A 25,235-nucleotide genomic window follows, 5' to 3' on the forward strand; every position below is an offset into this window, starting at 1 on the left:
AAGAAAAACACAAGAGATTCTGTGGATGCTGGAATCCAGAGCAACAAATTAATTCATTAATGATGAATTTTTTTCCCTTGACCTTCCCTCTTCTTCTATTCCCCACTTTGGCCTTTTACTTCTTCTTCTCACCTGCCTATCACCTCCCCTTGGTGTCCCTGCTCCTTCCCTTTCTTCCTCTCCTATCAGACACCTTCTTCATCAGCCAGTAGGTTTCAGCTATCACCTTCCAGCTTGCCCTCCTTCCCCTCCACCACCTTTTTATTCTGGATTCTTTTTATTTCGCCCTCCTTCCCCTCCCCCACCTTCTTCCTTTCCGGTCCTGATGGTCTCAGCCGAAAAGATCGACTGTTTATTCATTTCCATAGATGCTGCCTGACCAGCTGAGTTCCTCCAGCAGTTTCAGTGCATTGCAAACAATAACAGATCACAAAACAAAGTGTTAAAGTTGTGGTCATGCTCTGTTGGCACTGAAATTGTAGCAACACTCTCAGGGTGCCTCCAGGACAATCTACAGGCTGTGCTGGTCATTGATGCACAATGAAGTGTTTCACTGTATGTTGCAATGTACATGTGACCAATAAAACTAATCTAATATAATCTGTTACAGAAAAAGTACAGTGCAAGCAGCCAATAAGGTGCAAGGTCATAATAAGGTTGAATGTGAGGCCAGGGGTCCATCTTATTGCACCGGAGAACTATTCAATTGACTTATAACTGCAGAATAGAAGCTGTCTTTGAGCCTGTTGGTATGTGCTTTCAGGCTTTTGTGTCTTCTGCCCAATGGAGAGGGAGAATATCCAGGGTGGGTGAGGTCTTTGACTGGGGCCTGTGCAGTGAAGATGGTGTTAAATGCTGCTGTCAGATAGCTCCCAAAAGCTTCAACAAACCTGTGCTTTTCCTTTAGAAAAAACTTCAAACAGTACAGCACAGTACTGGCTCTTCAGCCCACAATGTTGTGCTGTCACTTTAACATGCTCTAAGACCAAATCTAACCCTTTCCGCCCAGATAGCCCTCCATTTTTCTATCATCCATGTGGTTCCATCTAAGTGTCTGTTAAATGTCCCTAATATATCTTCCAGCAGTGCACACCACTTTCTTTGTAAAAGCAGACACCTACCTCTGACATCTCCCCTACATGTTCCTCCACTCACGTTAATGAGATGTCCTCTCATATTAGCCGTTGGCATCCTAGGAAATAGGTGCTGGCTGTCCACTTTATTGATGTCTCTTTTCATTACATACACCTCTTTCAATTCACCTCTTACCCTCCTTCACTCCAAGGAGAAAAGCCCTAGCTTGCTCAACCTCCCTAGTATTAGTTGCTGTCACATATTAATCACAGTGCAGCCCTGGCGCCCAGTGAAATATGTCAGCAGGTAGTCGGAGCAGCCAATCACATTGAAGAATTTTATTTTATTTGTTTTTATTTTATTGACATATATCATGGAGTAGGCCCCTCCAGTCCTTCAAGTCATACCGCCCAGCAATCACAAGTGTAATCCAAGCCTAATCATGGAATGACTTACAATGACCAATTAACCTACCAGCGAGAACATCTTTGGACTGTGGGAGGAAATCAGAGCACCCGGAGGAAACACACATGGTCACGGGGAGAATGTACAAACTCCTTACAGGCAGCAGCAGGAATTGAAACCAGGTCACTGGTATTGTAAAGCTTTGTGCTAACCACTACACTACTGTGTCACTTTTTTTCAGACAATTTTTAAAAACTTGCAAACTCTAGTTTTAAAATATTTCACAGACAGCAAAATGAACAATGGAACATTAATTAATACAAAAGCAGAAAAACCCTTAAACATTGAAAAATAATGTTTAATTAATCTAAATACAGAATTTGAAAGAGTTTATTATTAAGGAATCTAATAAATTAGACAAAATGACCATTCTTGGAGTTACTTAACAGAATCAGAGTTTAGTTAACAATTTAAAAGCTCCAGCTTTAATTCACAGCATGATATTTTAAAGAGTTTTTACAATGATAATAATTTGTAAAAGTTGTGGCTGAAAATACTTTGGAGGGAAGCTGCCTCTCTTTCAGTGCTATGCATTCGGGTGCCATGGTAACGTAACAGCGTGACACTATTTCAGCTCAAGATGTCAGAGTTCAAAGTTCAATCTCAACGTCATCTGTAAGGAGTCTCTGTACATCCTGTGGAATGTGTGTATGTTCTGTGGGTGCTTCAGTTTCTTCGCACAGTCCAAAGATGTACCAGTTAGTAAGTTATTTGGCCATTGTAAGTTGTCTTATGATTAGTTTAGGGTTAAGTCAGGCTTGGTCAGTAGTTGATGGGCAGCATGGCTCAAAGGGCTGGAAGTGCCTATTCTGTGTTATGTCTCGAAATAAATAAATAAATAAATAAATAAATAGATAAATAAATAAATAAATAAGGAATGCATATTTGACATTGTCTGGGACTTAACCTCAGTGATAAAACTCAGAACAAAGTACCCAGAATAGCTTTAGGGAGCGGTGTCTCAGAAAAGCAGCGTCCATTATTAAGGACCTCTAGTACCCAGGACATGCCCTTTTCTCACTGTTACCATCAGGTAGGAGATACAGAAGCCTGAAGGCACACACTCAGTGATTCAGGAACAGCTTCTTCCCCTCTGCCGTCTAACTACTAAAGGAACATTGAACCCATGAATACGACCTCACTTTTTAAAAATATTATTTCTGTTTCTGCACAATTTTTTAATCTATTCAATATATGTATACTGTAATCTATTTATTTATTTATTTATTTATTTATTTATTATTTTTTCTTCTATATTATGTATTGTTTTGAACTGCTACTGCTAAGTTAACAAATTTCATGACATATGCCTCTGATAATAAACCTGATTCTGATTCTGAAAATATCTCATATTGCCAATGAATGAGTTTCCATACCAAGAAACATCGTGAGATATAGAAAGTTTGAAGAGAAGATGTCCTTCAGCCCATCATACCTGTGATGGACTTAGAGAGAGCTGTCATAGTTTGTCCCTTACCTTACCTTTTGTCTGCAAACTCCTTGACAATTGATGCCACAGCAGTATTTCATAGTTCATGCTTAACTACAATGGAATTGATCACAGATATTACACAATAATAAATGATTCCAGAAAGCTAATGAAGGGTCTCGGTCTGAAATGTTGACTGTTTATGGTATTTACTTTCATAGATCCTGTCTGACTGCTGAGTTTCTCCAGCATTTTGTATGTGTTCCTCTAAACAAAATGAGTGTTCACTTTTCATCTGTTGTTACAGACAATATAAAATCTCAGCCCCCTCCCTGCACTAAGACTCCATGCCTGGTTCCTGGATTGGAAATGATCCAGATGTTTTTGAATCATCACGTTGCCATACCGCAGCTGTATGTTCTCTTGGCTGCACTTGTCTTACAGAAGCCACTCAGCGAGATTCCAGAAGATTTGGAGGTAAAATCTCACTACTTGTGCAAAATAAGCCTTGCAATTTTTTGTTAATGTTGTTATTTTAAAGTGATTGACACACTGGCAATTTATAAGGCATTGGTCAGACTGCACTTGAAGTATTATGAGCAGTTTTAGGCCTCTTATTTAAGAAAATATGTACTGGCGTTGGAGAGGATCCGGAGTAGTTTCACAAGAATGATTCCACTAATGAAAGGGCTAACTTATGAGAAGTGTTAGATGGCTCCAGGCTTGTACTTTCTGGAGTTTAGAAGAATGAGGTGGGGATCTCATTGAAACCTAACAAATTTTGAAGGACCTCGATAGAATGGTCATGCAGAAGATGTTTCCTACAGTGGGAGAGTCAAGGACAAGAGGCACAGCCTCAGAATTGAGGAATGTCCATTTAGAGCAGAGATGAGGTGGAATTTCTTTAGCCAGAAGGTAGTGAATCTGCAGACCTCTTTGCCATGGATATCTGTGGAGGCCAAGTCATTGGGTATTTATAAAGCAGATGGTGGTAGGTATTGGCGCCAAAGGTTACAGGAAGAAATCAGGAGAATGGGGTTGAGAGGGAAAATAAATTTGCCATGATGAAATGGTGCAACAGACTTGATGGGCCAAATGGCCTAATTCTGCTCCTATGTCTACAGTCTTATGATCAGGCTGCTTGGATGCATGTATCCAGCACATCTTTAGTGGGCTAGAACTATGAGGGAAGTACTATGTTGACATTGTGGTTTGTCAACAGCACTTCCAAGCTGACGTTTCACTTTTGAAGTGTGCTCACTGTGAAGATGATGAGAAGCATGCAACTAATTATCATATAAAGTGCCACACACGGCACGGCAGGGAGAAATAAGCAGATAATCTGTTTAGATGATATTGGTTGAGAGATGATTATCATTGCCCAGGATTTCCCTGCTCTTCCCTGGCCTTTTACGATCCATTGAACTGGTAAAAAACAGGTTAGTGCTTCTTCCAAAGGATACCACCGCTGATAATTCACATTCACATTTACTTACCATGTGTATGTCGAAACATACAGTGAAATGCATTGTTTGTGCTAAGGATGTACAAACATGAGAGATACTGCAGATGCTGGAAATCCAAGCAACACACAAAAAATGCTGGAGGAACTCAGCAGATCAAGCAGCATCTATGGAAAAGAGTAACCAGTCAACAATTTGGAGAAAAAAGACGAGAAGACAGAGTAAGAAGGTGGGCAGTGAAGGAAGAAATACAAGGTAGTAGTGATAGGTGAATCCAGGAGAAGGAGAGGGGTGGTAAAGTGCTGGGAAGTCGATTGATGAAAGAGATAAAGGGCTGGAGAAGGAGGAATCTGACAGAGAAGGGTAGAAGACTGTAGAAGAAAGGGAAGGGTTGAAACACCAGACAGCTCTTACCTGTCCATCGCCTCTCTCTGGTGCTTGTCCTTCTTTCTCTCCTCATCCCACCTTCTTGCTCTGACCTCAGCTTTTTCTCCAGGCCTGATGAAGAGCCTCCGCCCGAAACATCAACTCTTTACTCTTTTCCACAGATGCTGCCGGGTCTGCTAAGTTCCTCTGGCATTTTGCGTGTTACACCCAAGGATGTACTGGGGGCACACATTTCAGTGCCAATATAGCATGTCCATAAATTCAGCAGAAGAACATGTAGCAGCAACAGCAACAAAAACAACATAATAACAGTAAAAACACAACAACAGCAACAAGACAACAACCACAGCAACAACACAACCACTGAACAGCAAAACAACAGCAGCAACACCACAGCAACACAACACAACAACCACTGAGCAACAATGCAGCAACACAATACAACAGCAACAATACAAGAACATAACAGTAACAACACAACAACAGTAACACAACAGCCACTCAACAGCAATCCAACAATAGTAACAACACAGTAACAGCAACACAACAGTAACAACAAAACAACCATGCAACAGCAACATAACACGACAACTATGCAACAGCAGCACAAGCAATAACAGACAGACAGACATGCTTTATTGATCCCGAGGGAAATTGGATTTCGTTACAGTAGAAGCCCTTTCCCATCCACCCACTCCAACACTGTCATGTTTAGCAACAAAGGAAGTTATCATATATGAAACACAGCAACAAATCTATCCAGGGAATTGAAAATTTGTTTCCTTTTCACCTACTGTTTGTTGTCTTTTGCACATTAGTTGTTTGTTCATATTTGTTGTGTGCATTTTCATTGATTCTATTGTGTTTCTGTGTATTTACTGTGAATGCCTGTGAGGCCACAGTAATGTAGCAGTTATCACAATGCTATTACAATTTGGGGCATCGGAGTTTGGCATTCAATCCTGAAGTCATCTGCAAGGGATCTGTATGCCCTCCCCATGGTATGCATGGGTTTTCTCTGGTTGCCCTGGTTTCCTCCCACAGTCCAAAGTCATACCAGTTACTAGCTTAATTGGTCACTGTAAATTGTCCTGTGATTAAACTAGGGTTAAATTGATGGTTGAGGGGCAGTGCAGCTCGATTGGCTGGAAGGGCCTGTTCCATGCTGTATCCCTAAATAAACTAAAGAAAATGAATCTCAAGGTGGTTTGCATACAGTGACATGTACGTTCTTTGATTATAAATTTACTTTGAACTTTGAAATCTTGAGATGCAGTCATATGCACTTAAGTTCCAAACCTGGTTGCTCTGTATGTGATGTTTCTGAAATGATGTTATATTAAAGAAGCAACATTATACTCCCACTAGTTCTCAGGTCAACGCTACCATTATTCCTTTTATGTCAATGTTATTAATAGATTTATTGGGTTCCTCTCCATATTAATGTTACATTCTGTAAGACTTGTATGGTTAACACTTGGTTACAATGATCACAAATGTTGTAAGGAATACTTGGGTAACACAGTACCAGCGGTTAAGCCATTGCTTTATAGCAGCAGTGACTACTGGCTGGGGCTCAATTCCTACCATTGTCAGTGAGGAGTTTGTATGTTCTCCTCATGACCATGTGGGTTTTCTCCAGGGGCTCTGGTTTCCTCCCACACTCCAAAGACGTACAGTAACGTTAGTGAGTTGTGGGTTGCTACGTTGGTGCTGCAAGTATGGTGACACTCGTGGGCTGCCCAACATAATCTTCGCTGACTTGGTTTGACACAAATAACACATCTCACTGAATGTTTTAATTTTTTGATATACATGTGACAAATAAAACTCATATTTACAAGTGCCTGGAATGGCATCTTATTATCTTGTTTTAGTAATTATGACAATAACTACTTGTCTCTCTGACTTCCAAAAACCTGCTTATCGTTTTGAGGGGCAAGAGCTGAGAGGTCTGTAAAGCAGAATAATTTAGTCAGTGACATGGAAGGCAGTTGGTGCAGGGAACGGGTCTTGTGCTGGTAATTAGGTGTCTCAGCTGGGTACGGTGTAGCAGTGATTGGTGTTTTGAGTCTAATTGACGAAATATTAAACCCATGAAGTAGACAGCAGCGTGTGATTCCCAGCAGGATGGCATTTTTTAAACAGGGATCTGTATTTGAGTGCAGAATTAACATCACAATCATAAACACAAGAGATTCTGCAGATGCTGGAAATCCACACACAAAATGCTGGAGGAACTCAGCAGGACAGGCAACATCGATGGAGAGGAATAAACAGTCGACATTTTGGGCTGAGACCCTTCACTGGGACTGGAAAGGAAGGGGAAAAAAAGCAGAATAAGAAGGTGGGGGGAGGTAAAGGAAAACAAGCTAGAAGGTGATAGATGAAGGCAGTTTTCCACCTGTCACCTCCCAGCTTCACACTTCATTCCCCTCCCCTAACCACTTGGCATCACCTATCACCTACCAGCTTGTACTCCTTCCCCTCATCCATCTTCTGTATAGATGAACGCATTGGGTCAATCTGCTGTCTCTTTGAGCACTATTGACCTGTCACATCATACAGAGATAGAATGGAAACTGCTGAAATTTTATTATACAACATTTTGATATGGTATTGGTAGAAAATGATTCATTAAATCAGAGGGTAAAAAGATTGTGGAATGAGATACCAGTGCAAGTAGTACATGCAAGCTTGATTTCAATGTTTAAGAGAAGTTTGCGCAGGTACGTTCATGATAGGGATATGGAAGGCAATGGTCCTAGTGCAGGTTGATGGGACAAGGCAGTTTAAATGGTTTAGCATGAACTAGATAGGCCAAAGGGCCTGTTTCTGTGCTGTATTTTTCTATGACTATGACTCTAAATATAACATGAAATTGCAGATAATTTAAATTCAGCATCAGCTTTAATAAAAAAATCCGATATTTTAACTTGCCTCCTGGACAATTGGCAAAGACTGAGACTGGACATCACATTTTGTTACTCTGATTGGTGACAAATATAAAAAAACACTAAAGATTTTTAACATCAAAACTTTCTGAAACATGTGACTTGATAGAGGTGTACAAGATGATAAGAGGAATGGATAGAATGGAGAGCCAGAGACTTTTTCCCAGAACAGACATGGTTAATATGAGGGGGCACAATTTTAAAGGGTTGGGAGGAAAGTATAGAGGGGGGATGCCAGAGGTATGTTTTTTACATGGAGAGTGGTGGATGTGCGGAACACACTGCCAGGAGTAACAGTAGATGCAGGTACATTAGGGAAATTTAAGAGACTCTTAGATAGGCACATGGACGATAGAACTGTTCGGAAGCTGCATGACCTGCTGAGTTCCTCCAGCATTTTGTGTGTGTTACTGAGCTGTATCTTTCTATCTTAGGCCATAAGACCATAAGATACAGGGGCAGAACTAGGCCATTCATCCCATCGATCTGCTCTGCTCCTCCATCATGGCTGATCCTGGATCCCACTCAACCCCAAACGCCTGCCTTCTCGCCATATCCGTTGATGCCCTGATTGATCAGGAAACTATCAACTTCTGCCTTAAATATATCCTCGGGCTTGGCCTCCATGGCAGTCTGTGGCAGAGCAGTTCACACGTTTGCCACTCTCTGGCATAAAAACATTCCTCCTTACCTCTGTTCTAAAAGTTCACCGCTCAATTTTGAGGCTGTACCCTCTAGTTCTGGATACTCCCACCATAGGAAAGATCCTCTCCACATCCACCATATCGAGTCCTTTCAACATTCAGTAGCTTTCAATAAGATCCCCCCACATTCTTCCAAATTTCTGCAAGTACAAAGTACAGGCCCAAAGCTGCCAAACGCTTCTCATATGTTAATCCCTTCATTCCCAGAATGAACCTCCTCTGGACTCTTTCCAATGACAAAACATTCTTTCTGAGATATGGAGCTGTTGACAATACTCTAAGTGCGGTCTGACTAGTGTCTTATAAAACCTCAGCATAATCTCCTTGCTTTTATATTCTATTCCCCCTGAAATGAGTGCCAACATTGCATTTGCTTTTTTAACTAAAGACTCAACCTGTAAATTAACCTTCTGGGAGTCTAGCACAAGGACTCCTAAGTACCTCTGCACATCTGATATTTTTGAACCTTCTTCCCATTTAGGTAATAGTCTGCACTATTATTCATTTTACCAAAACACATTACCATGCATTTCCCAACACTGTATTCCATCTGCAACCTTTTGGCCCATACTTTGAATTTGCTTAAGCCCTTCTGCAATCACTTTGCTTCATCAGCACTATCTACCCCCCCCCCCCCCCCAATCTATCTTCATATCATACGTAAACTTTGACCCAGAGCCATCAATTCCATTATCCAAATAATTGACAAACAATGTGAAAAGTAGTGGTCCCAATATTGACCCCCTGGGGAACGCCACAAATCCTTAGGCTGTGTTGGTTGTTTACGCAAATGATGCATTCCACTGTGTATTTTGAAGTACATGTGATAAATACATGAATCTGAATCTTAAATCTGAAATGTTGAGTTTCATGAAAGTACAAGAAATGGGGCCTTGGTGAATACAGAGAATTGGCTCCCATTAAGTTTATAGGGAGTGTTTGGAAAAATAGCCAGTGTGTCAGGTATTGAACCATCATGGTTTTCAACTATTGGAGGGATTATCTAATGTTGTCTCAAAAGAAAACACACAAATCTATTAGAAAGATGGAAAGTTATATAATTTGCTTTTGTGATGTTGGTAATCCAATGTGTACTTAAAACATGATTTTTCCATCTAGTTGGACCTTGACACAAGGATGACTTGGCTTCTTGAACAAGTGAGACCAAACGCAAAGGAAAAGTCCATAAAAATCCAGAATGGGTTGTGCCTTGAAGCTGCTCTGATCCTACTCAGGATGGTGAGAACCATATTAAGCAAGGTGAGCCAACTCATACGTGTTTAAACATGCTCTAAACATTGGATTGCAAATCATAAACCTACCACTTTAATTGTTGAATACCGCGGAGATACACTCCACAGATGAACCAAAAGATCTGATCTGAACTGCTTGCTTTAATGTATATACAAGGGGTGACTGATAGGTTCATGGCCCAAGGTAGAAGGAGTCAGTTTTAGAAAACCTAGCACATTTATTTTTCAACATAGTCCCCCTACATTTACACACTTAGTCTAGTGATTGTGGAGCATACAGATCTTGGACCTCCAGAAAGTGTCCACAGAAGGGTGATTGAAAAGTTCGTGGCCCAAGGTAGAAAGAAATGAGTTATACAGCTTTCATTACATGCACATGCAGGTCAACTCTTTGAGTGATTATGCAGAAAGTTTGAAGTTAATAACTCATCTCCTTTTACCTTAGGCCACAAACTTATCAGTCACCCCGATGAGTTATTGTTGCCAGAGAAAGCAGTTAGGCAGGTACACTATCTTTTTAAGATATTTTGATAGATACATGGATGGGAAATGTTTAGTGGGATCTGGGCTAAAGGCGGGCAAATGGACCATCAGAATCCATACCAGAATGGGTTTATTATCACAGATGCATGTCATGAACATATACAGTGCAATGCGTAAAACTTGATATAAGTTAAAAAATAAATTAATATTGCAAAAGACAAATAATGAGGTAGTGTTCATGGGTTCATGAACTGTTCAGAATTCTGATGGCAGAGGAGAAGAACTTGCTCCTAGATGGTTGAGTATGGGTTTTTGGGCTTCTCCCTGATGGTAGTAGCAAGAAAAGGGCTTGTTCCAGATGCTGATGGATATTGCCTTCTTGAAGATGTCCTTGGTGGCGGGGAGATGGGCTACCTGAGATGGGCATCTTGATCAGTATGGAGTGGTGAGGCCAAAGAACTGGTTTCCTTGCTGAATAACTTTGTGAGTCTATGACTAGGGCTCGAGGACTTGTGCAGTACCATTATCAGGTTAGTCTATACAGTAGCTTGAACATGGAAGAACATTGATTGCTATGGTTTAAAATCATGAAGTTCAAGCTCAGGTTTATTGTGATTCAATCTATAAACATATATACCGCCAAGCGAAACATTGTTTCTCCAGACCAAAGTGCACAATACAGTACACTTCACTCACACAAATAATAACTAAGGTAATATTGCCAAATAATAAAATATAATCCAGAAGATTGACGTTTAGCATAAGATGCATTTATAACATAAATTATACAGTAAACAGTATAACAATACTGGTGCTTCATAAGTGACAGGAGCTGGATGGAGGTAGGGAGTTCAGTATTCTAACGGACTGGGGGAAGAATCTGTTTCCAATTCTAACAGCTCTTGTCCTAATGCTACAGTACCTCCTGCCTGATGGTAGGGAGTGAAAGAGATTGCTGGATGGATTGTGGGGGGGGGGGGGGGGGTTGTGGTTATTGTCAGTGCTAAGGTCCCTTTATATGCAGCATTCCTGATAAATAACTCAGATGGTGGAAGAGAGACCCCGATGATCCTATTGGCAGTCTTCGCGATCCTTGGTAGGGCTTTGCAATTCCCGATCAGACAGTAGTCAGTAATGGTGGCTTGCTTCAAACAGTAATAGGAATTGTGCTCATAGCCTGTTTCAGGAACTGAAGACTCTTGGGAGGTCACCTACCCGAACAGCGTGATGCAGTTCTTTTCTCTTGCCTACAACTGGTTCCCGATGGACCCTCTATGGAAGTCTGCAGAGTTTCTTCAGGGCTTGTCTGCTGCTGCTTTTCATATGGATGAGTTATCCAGTCATATGGTATGATTCAATACGACTCACTATCCATGGGTTTTGACATTCCATTTAAATATTGTGAACCAAATCTCAAAATAAACTTAGACGTACTTTAATGTCCTCTGGCTGACTAGTCATCAATCAGCTTGGATTTATTACCAGAGCTAAAAATTACCTCAAATCTTGGAAGCACAAACAACTTTAAAGTATATAGCCAGTATGTTAGCAAGAAATTGGCATTAGTAGCTTACATCCATGTCTAATAAAGACCAGTTCTGAGGTTTAATCATAGATTTCTCTAACTTACCATAATTTTTCCACCTCCCACTCCCTCTTCTTCTATTCTGTGCTTTGGATCCTCCCTTACCTCTTCTTTACTCCTCACCTGCCTGTCACATCACCCTGGTGCCCCTTCTCCTCCCCTTTCTCCCATGGTCCACTCTCCTCTCCTATCCAATTCCTCCTTCTTCACCTTTTCCACCCATCACCTCCCTTCTTTACACTTCACCCCCTTTGTCCCACTTGTCTTTATCTATTACCTTCTAGCTTATATTCCTTCCCTTCCTCTCCCACCATCTTATTCCAGCTTCTTCCCTCATCGTTTCCAGTTCTGATGAAGGGTGTAGGGTCCTGAAAAGTTGACTGTTTATTCCTTTCTAGAGATTCTGTCTGACCTGCTGAGTTCCTCCAGCATTTTGTGTGCATCCTCAAGATTTCCATCATCTGTAGAATGTCTTGTGTTAAAAGCTGATGCATAATTGGTTTATCTCAGATGCACTCTATACACCCAAATTTATATGAGAATTAACATGCACATTAACGTCAATTTTGATGAAGGATTTGGTGAAGCAGGACAGTATTGTTCAAACGGATGCCTTTTTGTTTGCATGTATCCCATGGATTAGGCTGTTTCAGGAAAACCACTGCAGGAAAAGGCAACTTGTAAAGCTGACACACAGCTCCAAATAAACACCCACCCTGCCCTGAAGCACGTGAAAGATTTCATCCATTTTCTCCTTCTGGACAGCCTGTTCAACATTCCTGCAAACAAGATGCAGCATCCGGTGGAGATTCTGATCGAGGTGGGTAACTGCATTTCATTCCCATACAATGTTCTGAGATTTTATCTTACTTTCATGCAGTTCCTGTTTGTACTTACACATGCAGCATAATGCTAACTGCCACAGTGGCACAGCAGTTAATGTGATGCATTACAGATTGGAGTGTCAGAGTTTGAAGTTCAATTTCGACAGTTATCTGTAAGGAGTTTTTATACCCTCCCAATGGAATGTGTGGGTTTTCTCCAGGTGCTACAGTTTCCTCCCACAGTCCAAAGATGTACCAGTTAGTAGGTTAATTGTTAATAGTAATTGTTGATTAGGCTAGGGGTAAATTGCTGAACAGTGTCGCTTGAAGGACCGGAAGGGTTTACTATGCGCTCTATCTTTAAATTAAAAAAAAATATTCCTCTGCCTTGAAATGATGACATGCCACATTTATTTATTAGGCTTATTCAGAAAGTCAGAAGGCATGGGATCCAGGGAAGTTTGGCCAGGTGGATTCAGAATTGGCTTGCCTGCACAAAGCAGAGGGTCGTGGTGGAGGGAGTACATTCGGATTGGAGGGTTGTGGCTAGTGGTGTCCCACAAGGATTGGTTCTGGCATCCCTACTTTTTGTGATTTTTATTAACAACCTGTATGTGGGCGTAGAAGGGTGGGTTGGCAAGTTTGCAGATGACACAAAGGTTGGTGGTGTTGTGGATAGTGTAGAAGATTGTTGAAAATTGCAGAGAGACATTGATAGGATGCATGAGTGGGCTGAGAAGTGGCAGATAGAGTTCAACCCGGAGAAGTGTGAGGTGGTACACTTTGGAAGGACAAACTCCAAGGCAGAGTACAAAGTAAGTGGCAGGATACTTGGTAGTGTGTAGGAGCAGAGGGATCTGGGGGTAAGTGTCCACAGATCCCTGGAAGTTGCTTCACAGGTAGATAGGGTAATTAAGAAAGCTTATGGGGTGTTAGCTTTCATAATTCGAGGGATAGAGGTTAAGAGTGCAAGGTAATGATGCAGCTCTATAAAACTCTGTTTAGGCCACACATGGAGTACTGTGTCCAGTTCTGGTAACCTCAGTATAGGAAGGATGTGGAAGCATTGGAAAGGGTACAGAGGAGATTTACCAGGATGCTGCCTGGTTTAGAGAGTATGGATTATGATCAGAGATTAAGGGAGCTAGGGCTTTACTCTTTGGAGAGAAGGAGAATGAGAGGAGACATCATTGAGGTGTACAAGATATTAAGAGGAATAGATAGAGTGGACAGCCAATGCCTCTTCCCCAGGGCACCACTGCTCAGTACAAGAGGACATGGCTTTATGTCCTCTGTGTTCTATGTTTACGATACGTAATATACTCATTCATTTACAAATTATCATTGCTTTATTTCAATAAATCAGAAATTAAAGGCAGATTGTAGACTGAAGTTAAAAATCAGGCAAGCATTAATAGTCCAGGCAGAAATATTATTTTTACATTTACACCTTAAGAAAATAGTACTTATACAATTACAGATAGAAAAATTATTAATTACTGTTTAAATGTACCACACATTCTCATGTTTTGTGTTGGAAATTATTGCCATAGTGAGACAGTACTGGTGTGTACTGATGTATATTTTTACTGACACATTTCTGGACTATGCCCTGACTTATACTGATTAATATTTCAACTATTAATATTTCACTCTTCTATAGAATTGGTGATTCTTGGTCACACACTGGGCTGGTGATTAAGGACAAAGTAAATGACGATAGGAATATGTCAGGTGATGTAGAGTTGGCTTGACCCAAAAGCAGAGCAGTGGAGATGATTTAGCAGTAAACAATCCTCATAAATTGTAAAATAACATGCTAAAAGGGGCCATTAAAATGGACGATTGATAAGTTCGTGGCCTAAGATAGAAGGAGATGAGTTATACAGCTCTCATTACAGGCACATGCAGGTCAACTCTTTGAGTGATTATGCAGAAAGTTTGAAGTTAATAACTCATCTCCTTCTACCTTAGGCCACGAACCTATCAATCACCCATCTGTGGACACTTTCTGGAGGTCCAAGATCCGTATGTTCCACGACCGCTGGACTAAGTGTGTAAATGTAGGAGGGGACTATGTTGAAAAATAATTGTGCTCCTACCTTTAGGCCATGAACATACACCCCTCATGTATACACACACACACACACACACACGCACACAGGTTGCATCATGTTCTGGTAGAGCAATTTGTAGGAATGTAAGAAGTTGCAAAGTGTAGTTGACCCTGCACCTCCTCAAGAAGACAACATCCACCATCAAAGCCCCCCACCGTCCAGACCGCATCATCTTCTCACGATTACTATTCCACAGGAGGTACAGAAGCCTGAAGTCCTACACCACCAGGTTCAAGAACAGCTACTCCCCTTCAACCATTTCGTTCTGAAGCCAACCAAATTGAAAAAAGATGAACCTCGTGGTAGAGTATGGTGATAAATACATACTTTGAGAATAAATTTACTTGGGACTTTGAGCTTTGATCAGCTGTCACAACCCCAATCAGATGACCACTTTGATCACTTTACACTAGAATGGATTTTTTTTTGTTCTAATTGTGTTCTTTTTTGCAAAAACATTATTTTCTTGTGAATGCTGTTTATCTGATGCTGTGGACCTGTGATGCTGCACCAGTGTATACATGGACTTGAGCATATGACAGAAAACTCAATTTTGATTTTGGATTTTCTCAACCAGAGCAGAGAGACGAGACCATAATGTTCCCCACTGCACACAGTTCCCTAATTGAGTTGGCGATAAACTTCAGAAAGTTATGAACACAAACTAGTCCATCATGCAAACCAGCTGATTCTCATCTGCATTTTCTACTAGCTTGGGAAATCAGTCTACACGGTTGAGGACAGGACAAACACTCCCTCTTCTATCTTTCCCAATGAAAGCACATACCACTGCATGTCATAAGGGGACGTGAGACTGGACCCAAATGCAGGACGCAGGCACTGAAATACTGCGGGCAGGATGGGACAAGCTAAAGGACAGGACAAGGTGTGGAGACTGTGGTGTTCATGGAGACCATGGCGTTCGGAGATGACCATGACATTCGGAGAGGACCCTGGAGTTCCGAGATGAACTTGGAGTTCAGAGAGGCTCTCAAGGCTTGGCTAGAGGCAGGGGTCTAGAGACTTGAGTCTTGAGGCTTGGCTTGAGGATGGGTTCTTGGGACTAGGAATGCTGGGAGGATAGTCCCCTAGGCGGCCCGCAGAATTCCTGGGCAGGGCCCGGACTTCCCAGGCAGGACACAGGGGCCTGGACAGGTCGAGGAGCTCCAAGGCAGGTTGCGGGGCACAACTTGTCGGAGGTGAGGGATAGGAAGGGCCTTATATTCGCAGCCAACCGATAGGCAGTACGTGCACCTCCTTGAGCCCAACCAAGCTAAGATGATGCCAAAAGCTTTCTTTATGACACTATCTACCTTGTTGTGGCCTTGCACTTTATTTGTCTACCTGCACTGCATCTTCTCTGTGTGACGAGGATAGTTAGGACCCAGGTGATGGTGTATCCAGACTAGAATTGATAGATGATACGAGAATGAAATGAGATCAGAGTAGCAAACTACACGTTAGACGATAATACAAAGTAGAACTGAGCGCCAAACCTCAGTTCAAGTGCTCTTTAAATATTAAAATCCTGGCACCATTCGCGGCCTCCAATCAACAGAGTGGCCTGAATCTTTAAAGGGGCTGTTCCAGCTATCCCTATCACAGAGAGCTAGAGTGCCTCTGTAACTGTAACACTATGTTCTGTGTTCTGTTTTTCTTTTTAACTACCTCGATTTACTTATGTATGGAATGATTTGTCGAGGTGGCACACAAATTCAAGCTTCTCAGCATATTTTGGCCCATTCAAGAATTGGATGGCAGAGAGGAAGAAGCTGTTTTTGAATCGTTGCCTGTGCCTGTACCACCTCCTTGATGGTAGCGATAAGAGAGGAGATCCTTAGTGATGGATGCCACCTTTTTGAGGCATTGCTCCTTGAAGATGTCTTGGATATTAAGGAGGCCCATGATGGGTTTACAACTCTGCAGCTTATTTCAATCCTGTGCAGTAGCCCCACTCCACCCACCCTCCATACCAGAGGATAATGCAGCCAGTTAGAATGCTCCCCATGGTATATGTGTGAGTGAAATTTGTGAGATCTTTGGTGATGTATCAAGCCTCCTCAAACTCACCTCAAAATCAGAATCAGGTTTATTATCACTAATGTATGTTGTGAAATTTGTTGTTTTGCTGCAGCCAGTACAGTGTAAGACATAACAAAATTACTATGTCACAATAAAAATAAATAAATAAAAGGAATGGTGAGGTTGCTTTAAAGATAAAGAGGTTTACTTGTCACATTTGCATTGAAACATTGAAACAAACATGTTGTTTGTATCAAATCAAATCTGTGAGGTTTGTAGTGGGGGCAGCCTGCAAGGGTTGATGGGTCCATGGACCATTCAGAAATCTGATGGCGGAGAAGCTGTCCCTGAAACATTGAGTGTGTCTTTTCAGGCTCCTGTGACTCCTCCCCGATGGTGGTAATGTGAAAAGGGTATGCCCTGGATGTTGGTGGTCTTGAATGATGAATGTTGGCTTCCTGAGGCACTGGCTCTTGAAGATGTCCTCAATGACATGAGAGAGCCTGTGACAGAACTGGCCAAGTCTACAACCCTCTGCAGCCCCTTGCAATCCTGTGTATGGGAGCTTCCATACTAGGCGGTGATGCCACCAGTCAGAATATTCTCTACAGTTCACCTGTATAAATTTGCTTATGTTCCCTTGTTATTATCGTAGACAATGTTTGATATAATTCCTATACCTGTTCCTTTTACTGCAGGGGTTACCGGAGAAAGTCAGTGAAGAGCAGAGGAAGACATTCCAAACTGAGATGTTGCTCTTCATCATGGATGTATTTCACATTACCATTGAGGAACATCCTTTGGTAAATCCCTTGTTCAGAAATGGTTAGTCAGAGACAAATTCCTTCATTACTTGGTGTTCCCAAATGTTGCTGTATCCTGAGTCAGTGCAATATCTGTTCTTGCATTGTACTTGTGCTCTGAGCTAGATTGTTTCTTGTTGTCTAATTCCTTCATGTCCTCACTTCTGTACATGTCTGGAATTCTCCTGTCCCACAACTCTCTGACATAACCATGTCTATTGGCTTTGATTCCTGAACCTGATGATACAAAGATTGGAGGTGCAGTGGACAGTGAGGAAGGTTTTCAAAGCTTGCAGAGGGTTTTGGACCAACTGGAAGGATGGGCTGAAATATGGCAGATGGAGTTTAATACAGACAAGTGTAAGGTATTGCACTTTGGAAGGACAAACCAAGGTAGAACATACAAGGTAAATGGTAGGGCACTGAGGAGTGCAGTAGAACAGAGGGATCTGGGAATACAGATACAAAATTCCCTAAAAGTGCTGTCACAGGTAGATAGGGTCGTAAAGAGAGCTTTTGGTACATTGGCCTTTAAAAATCAAAGTATTGAGTATAAGAGTTGGAATGTAATGGTGAGGTTGTATAAGATTGATGAGGCCGAATTTGGAGTATTGTGTGCAGTTTTGGTCACCGAATTACAGGAAGGTTGAAAGAGTGCAGAGAAGGTTTACAAGCATGTTTCTGGGACTTGAGAAACTGAGTTACAGAGAAAGGTTGAATAGGTTAGGACTTTATTCCCTGGAGCGTAGAAAAATGATGGGTATAGATAGAATGAATACAAGCAGGCTTTTTCCACTGAAGCTAGGGGAGAAAAAAACCAGAGGACATGGGTTAAGGGTGAAGGGGGAAAAGTTTAAAGGGAACATTGGGGGGTGGGGCATCTTTGTACAAAGAGTGGAGGGGATGAGGAATGAGCTGCCAGATGAAGTGGTAAATGCGGGCTCACTTTTAACATTTAAGAAAAACTTGGACAGGTACATGAATGAGAGGTGTATGGAGGGATACGGTCCAGGTGCAGGTCAGTGGGACTAGGCAGAAAAATGGTTTGGCACAGCCAAGAAGAATCAAAAGGCCTGTTTCTGTGCTGTAATGTTCTATGGTTCTAACTTAACAGTGTGGAACCTAAGCTCCCTGTACCTCCTGCCCGAGGCCTGCAGCAGGAAGAGAGCTGGTCTGGATGCTGAGGATCCTTGATGATGAATGCTGCTTTCTTGGGGCAGTGCTCTCTGTAAATGTGCTCAGTAGTGAGTAGGGTGTTTTCTGTGATGGACTGGGATGTATCCACCACTTGCTGTAATATTTTCTGTTCCTGGGCCCTGATGTTTGAATACAAACTGTGGAGCAACTGTGCATCCATAGAAGTTAGTCAAAGCTTGGGGTGACATGTCTAATCTCTGTAAACTTCTGTCATAAATTACATGTGCTACATGTGCCTTGTGCTGTGTGTGTCGTGTTTGCACTTGGCCTCGGAGGAACAGTTTCGTTTGGCTGCATTCGTGTGTATTCATGTATGGTTGAATGGCAATTAAGCTTGAACTTGAACTTGAAATTAGAAGTGCTGTTGAGTTGCCTTAAGAAGTCTTTTGTGTGTGACTATAAACACAAATGCAGAGTAACATACACAAAATGCTGGAGAAACTCAGCAGGTCAGGCAGCATCTATGGAAAGGAATAAACAAACTAAACAGGAATAAACATTACTGTTTATTCCTCTCCATAGATGCTTCATGTGTGACTAACTATGCAATTAAGCTATGGCCTAATGAATTATTATCATTCCATATATTCTTAGGACCAGGTCAGACACAAGGCACCTCTGAGGGGAAATTGGTCATGCTGTTTGGAAACATTACCTATTTTGGCCAAAGAATTGTTGACAAGTTGTATTCCAGAATGCTTGATGTGAACCCTGAGCAGGTCCTTCATTTCCTCACCAAACAGATCTGTAAGGTACAGTGCCTTGCTTGCTCAATAAAGTACTTAAGATAAGGATGTTAAAGCCAATATTGGCTGATAAAAATATGCAAAAGGAAAATATTTAAAATTCTCAGTTTCATGTTGACATGAAAATCCTGCTGGACATTAAGAACTTAAATTACTGCAGGTCTACCTGATCAATGAGTTGCTTGTTGACAACAAAACTGAAGGGGCTGGAATAGGTGTGGATCGTGCTGCTGTCTGTGTTAGAGAGGTGTCGGTGTGTGAAGGTGGTGTGCAGCCTAACTGCGAGTAATTGCTTTTCCTGTGATCGCAAGACCCTGTTGGACATTGTTAATGTGGAATTCTGCAAGTCTGATTTGCGGATGGCGGGGAGCTGCATGGTCTCGGTCATGTTGAGGACAAGACCTCAAGACGCGGTGTTGCGTGTTTGTGGCCACCTGGGAGGAGGTGTCAGAGTTGTTATGCTCTATCGGAGTGTTGGAGGCAGAATGGTGGAGTGGTGCGGTGTCCACGTTGGAGTTGGTGCTGACACCCCCACAGTGTTCACTCAGCAGAAGACAAGATTTATTGTGTTCAACAGCAGACTGTTGCCACAGTCGTGAACTCAAGGGCTTCGACTATGTATTTTTTGTGAGGCTGTATTCTACTGATATCTTATATGTGTTGTATGTACCTTGCACTGTGTATGACTGTTGGTACTGTGCTTTGCATCTTGGTCCAGAGAAGTAATATTTCATCTGGCTGTATTCATGGATATTCATGTATGGTTGAATGACAATTAGACTGCTTTCTCAAGCCCTGTATCTCTTTCACCAATCAATTTCCCAGCTCTTTACTTCATCCCTCCCCCTTCAGGTTTCACCTATCAACTTGTGTTTCTCTCTCCCCTCCCCCCACCTTTAAAATTTACTCCTCAACTTTTTTTCTCCAGTCCTGCTGAAGGGTTTTGGCCCAAAATGTCAATTCACTCTTTTTCCATAGATGCTCCCTGGCCTGCTGAGTTCCTCCAGCATTTTGTGTGTGTTGCTTGGATTTGCAGCATCTGCAGATTTTCTCTTGTTTGTGAGTGGTTGCCCCTCTGACTGGAGGCCTGTGACTAGTGGTGCACTGCAGAGATCAGTGCGGTGTCCGTTGTTGTTTGCATCTATATTAATGACCTGGATGATAAAGTGGTTAACAGAATCAGCAAATTTGCACATGACACCATGATTGGGGTTTTAGTGGACAGTGAGGAAGGCAATCATGACTTGCAGTGGGATTGCATGACAGCTGGAAAAATGGATTAAAATGGAAGATAGAATTAATGCAGAAAAGTGCAAGTTTTTGCCTTTCAGTAGGACCAACCATGGTAGATCTTACACAGTGAACAGTAGGGCACTGATCAGGGAATTACAGGTCCATAATTCACTGAAAGTGGCATCAGAGCTAGATAAGGTTGTAAAGAAAGCTTCTGGCAAATTGGTCTTCATAAATCAAAGTATTGAGTACAGAAGATGGGATGTTATGTAAAAGTTGTATAAGATGTTGGTTAGCTTAATTTGTAGTATTGTGTGCAGTTTTGATCACCTACCTACAGGAAAGATGTAAACAATATTGAAAGAGTGCAAAAAGAACTGACAAGGATGTTGCTGGGATTGGAGGACCTGAGTTATGGGGAAAGATTGAATGGTTAGAATGCTATTGCTTGAAATGTAGAAGATTGAGGGGAGATTTGATAGAGATATACAAATTTATGAGGGGTATAGATAGGGTAAGTGCAAGCAGGCTTTTGCCACAGAGGTTGGGTGGGACTACACCTGGAGATCATGTGTTAAAGGTGAAAGGTGAAAAGTTTAAAGGGTACATGAGGGGTAACTTCTTCACTGAGAGGGTTGCAAGAGTGTGGAACAAGCTACCAAACAATCTTTCCTTATAACCCAGGTTCTCAAGTCCTGGCAACCCCTTATAAATTTTCTTTGTACTCTTTCAATCTTAATAATATCTTTCCTGTGACCAGAACTGCATACAATACTACTGAAGAATAAACACAATTATTAAAGACGGACTAAAATATAACAAATTAAATATTAAAATAAACATCAATATGAAATGTTTCTAAAGTTACTGATCCTTTGTCAGTGGCTATTTGTTAAGTAGGTTCCCTGCTGTGCTCCGCTACTACTAGGTATCATGAGCAGCTTGAGAAGTTAGTTTTGTTATCTTTGCAGTTTAGAGAATGAGGGGTGAACTTACTGGAATATGAGATTCCATGGGGCCAAGAGAGAGATGTTGAAAAGTTTCCACTGGTGGAAAACGATTGGGGATTGATTCCTGCCGCTGTCCATAAGGAGATTGTACATTCTCTCCATGACTCTGTGGGTTTCCTCCAGGCGCTCCGGTTTCCTCCCACATTCCAGAGTCATATGGGTTAAGCTTAGTGAGTTGTGGGCCTGCTATGTTGGTGCTGGAAAACTGCCGACACTTGCACAGTTCACAATTCTTGCTGATTTGATTTGACACAAATGATGCATTTTACTGTATGTTTTGATGTACATGTGACAAATAAAGCTAAACAAATAAAAACAGTTACTTTCCCCAAGCAGTAAGGCAGATCAATACTTCTACCCACTATTTATTGTATTTTTATTATGATTGTGACTTTATCTTATTGGATTTTTTTGTTCTGCATTGGATCTGGAGTAACAATTATTTTGTTCTTGTTTACATGCGTGTGCTGGAAATGACATTAAACAATCTTGAATCTTTTCCTTAATTTCCAGGACTCTGGAGTCTGATTGCTTGTGCTTTTTTTTCCTTTCCTTAGGTGATGGAGCTTGTTTATTGCCAGAAAGATCAAGTTGTGAGCAGCCTGTATAGCAGTTTAAACAGAGCAATCCTATACTGCCTGTCGAGGCCTAGACAATCGTCCATGGACTTACTCAGCCTGTTGAACACTCTGAAATTCCTGCAAGAACAATGGGATGTGATTTTTGCAACATACAACTCCAACTTGTCTTTCATCATTTGCCTCACCCATTGCCTTTGTCAGATTAAAACTGGAAGGTAAACAAGTTCATGTTCGTTATTGTCAGTCAATCATACACATGTCCACTCACGTGGTCATGGAGAGAACATACAAACCCCTTACAAACAGCAGCAGAATTGAACATGGTGCTGTAAAAGCATTAGGCTAGCTGCTACATAACCATGGCACCTCAAATAGTCAAGATAAATGAGTGGAGATAAACAAACGTCAATGATGTTCACAAACCCTGTCGTCCGAATAAGATTCGCCAGTTGTCATATCAGGAGTGCCTTAAGAAGTTAGTTCTGTTGTCTTTAGAGTTTAGAAGAATGAGGGGAAATCTCACTGAAATATGAGATTCCAAGGGACCAAAGAGTAGGTGTTGAATTAATTCCACTGATAGGAGACACTGAAAAGAAGGAACTGGGTGGCACAATTAAGACAATTGAGTTGTCTTGGAATTTCCTTGCACAGAAGGAATTGAATCTCTAGAATTCTCTAATTTGGAGGACTATGATGGATGGATCACTGGTTGTATTTAACAAGGAGGTAGACAGGTTTGACAGATCAGCCATGATCACATTGAACAGGGAAGGCTGAGGGGGTGAATGGCCTATTCCCATTTGCTTGTGGTTTTTGTATTGCGATCACTATCACAGAATGTTTTCCCACTGATACTCCTCCTTGCTCCTTGTTTCAAAGGTTTCAAAGGTAATATCAGAGAAATGTATACAATATGCTTCCTGAAATGCTTTTTCCTCACAACCATCTATGAAAACAGAGGAGTGCCCCAAAGAATGAATGACAGTTAAATGTTAGAACCCCAAAGATCCCCCAACTCCTCCCACGCATAAGCAGCAGCAAAGCAATGATTCCCCCTCCCCCACTGAGCAAAAAAAATCATCAGCATCCCCCACCGAGCACTCAAGTGTGCGGCAAAGCATCAATGAAGGCACGGACTTGCAGTACCCCAAAAATTACTTCGTTCACCCGGTATTTTGATAAACCCCAGGCTCTCTCTCCCTAATAAAGGAAAAAGAGGTGTCTCTGTTTCATAGCGAGAGAGGAGACATAACAAACTACTCGCTGGTTTATGATGTTAAAAGTCCATTTTTCCAAGCTCTGTGCCCGAAGAGCTCTGCTCTTTGGGCACACAGCCAGCAGCCAGCTTGTTGCTTTCAATCTTCCATCTCCCATGACACACTGATCCCCTGCAGAGGCATTGACTTCGAGACCGCCCGCCTCCAGAGTTTCAAAATCTAGAAACTCCAAAGGTGAGCTAATCTCTTAGGATGCATCCTTGGCATATCGAATAACAGCCAGTCATAAGACCCCGAGAGCAGGTCCCATTGCCGTGAAGAACCGAAGTCAGTGTGTAACTCCAGGTCAGGGTCTTAAAAAGAACCCTGAAAGGGAAAAGTAGAGATATCGAAGATAGAAATAGAGCTGTTTCCGAAGATGCAAGCAAAGGAGTTGCTGTGAGGTACCATTGTCTCCCTACATTGTTCCCTACATTTTTACATTTTTTATAATTTATTTAAATCTTACTTCCATTTCACAATGTGAGGGAGTAAAAATCTTAAAACTAGATCCAGAATTGTTGCTTCTCTCATTGGGCTTGTTGCTGAGGAAGTCAGTGTCCTCAGTACTTTTTAAACTGCCTTCTACTGGTTAACATTCCAATCCCTGACATCCCCACCAAGACAGCCCAGGACCCGCTCCAGTTCTCTCTGAGCATTTGTTTACCCTTGGATTCAGAGATACTCTCCCAGTATGGTGCTTACTCCTTTTAGGTTCTTTGTTCAGCTCAGATTTGGGGACCTGCTAACATCTTCTCACTGCTATCATTCCCTCTCCTGCCTTTCCATTTTAATTTACCACTCCTTATTGCCCCTGAAAACCTGAAATTAGGAAGATGAAATTACTCCCATTTAAACCACAATTCTATGATAACTACCATATCGTGTTCGCACCCAGCTTGTCTGCATTCTTTATTCTAATCACTATGTTTAGATATCTACTGTTAAGCACAAACAGAGCCCTGTTAAGTAGGTGTGTGGTGTGATGATCTTCATTAATTGGGAGATTGAGTTCAAGAGCTGTGAGATAATGTTGCGGCTCTATAAAACCCTGGTTAGACCATACTTGGGGAGTAATGATCATGAGGTTGATGGGGAGCAGTGATCGATGGATCATTGGATTATGGTATGTTGGCCTTCATTAGTCAGGGGAATGAGTTCAAGAGCTGTAAGGTATTGTCGCAACTTTTTAAACTCTAGATAGATCAGACTTGGAGTAGTGAATATGGCCCAGTCCTCCTCACCATTGAGAACATCTACATGGACCACTGTTGCAGGAAAGCAAATTCCATCATCAAGGAGCCCCACCACCCAGGCCATGCTCTCTGCTTACTGTTGCCGTCATGAAGAAGGTGCAGGAGCCTCAGGTCCGTCACCACCAGATTCAGTAACAGTTACTACCCCTCAACCATCAGGCTCTTGAGTCGCAGAGGATAACTTCGCTCAGCTGAATTGGACTCACTATCAAGGACTCCTCATCTCCAATTCTTGATATTTATTGCTTATTTATTTATTTTAATTGTTATTTAGCTTTTTTCCTTCTTTTTGTATTTGCACAGTTTGCTGTTGTTTTTTTCTCTGTTGGTTGTGTCCTCCCTGTTGGATGTGACTTTACATGGTAAATGGTAGGACATTGAGGAATGCAGTAG

The 25,235-nt window shown here is 41.7% G+C and overlaps 1 protein-coding gene across 1 annotated transcript in view; it reads left to right on the forward strand.

Moving 5' to 3' along the window:
• Positions 1 to 25,235, forward strand: part of wdfy4 (WDFY family member 4) — a 306,893-nt gene that overhangs the window by 113,805 nt on the left and 167,853 nt on the right. The window contains exons 29-35 of the mRNA XM_059946114.1: positions 3,276 to 3,445; positions 9,596 to 9,736; positions 11,389 to 11,559; positions 12,441 to 12,617; positions 17,459 to 17,585; positions 19,355 to 19,512; positions 22,307 to 22,545. Of these exons, the coding sequence (XP_059802097.1) occupies positions 3,276 to 3,445; positions 9,596 to 9,736; positions 11,389 to 11,559; positions 12,441 to 12,617; positions 17,459 to 17,585; positions 19,355 to 19,512; positions 22,307 to 22,545 (1,183 nt within the window). The remainder of the gene's footprint in view (positions 1 to 3,275; positions 3,446 to 9,595; positions 9,737 to 11,388; positions 11,560 to 12,440; positions 12,618 to 17,458; positions 17,586 to 19,354; positions 19,513 to 22,306; positions 22,546 to 25,235) is intronic.

The sequence above is a fragment of the Hypanus sabinus genome, chromosome 21 (genome assembly GCF_030144855.1).
Source record: "Hypanus sabinus isolate sHypSab1 chromosome 21, sHypSab1.hap1, whole genome shotgun sequence".
In the NCBI taxonomy this organism is placed as follows: Eukaryota; Metazoa; Chordata; class Chondrichthyes; order Myliobatiformes; family Dasyatidae; genus Hypanus; species Hypanus sabinus.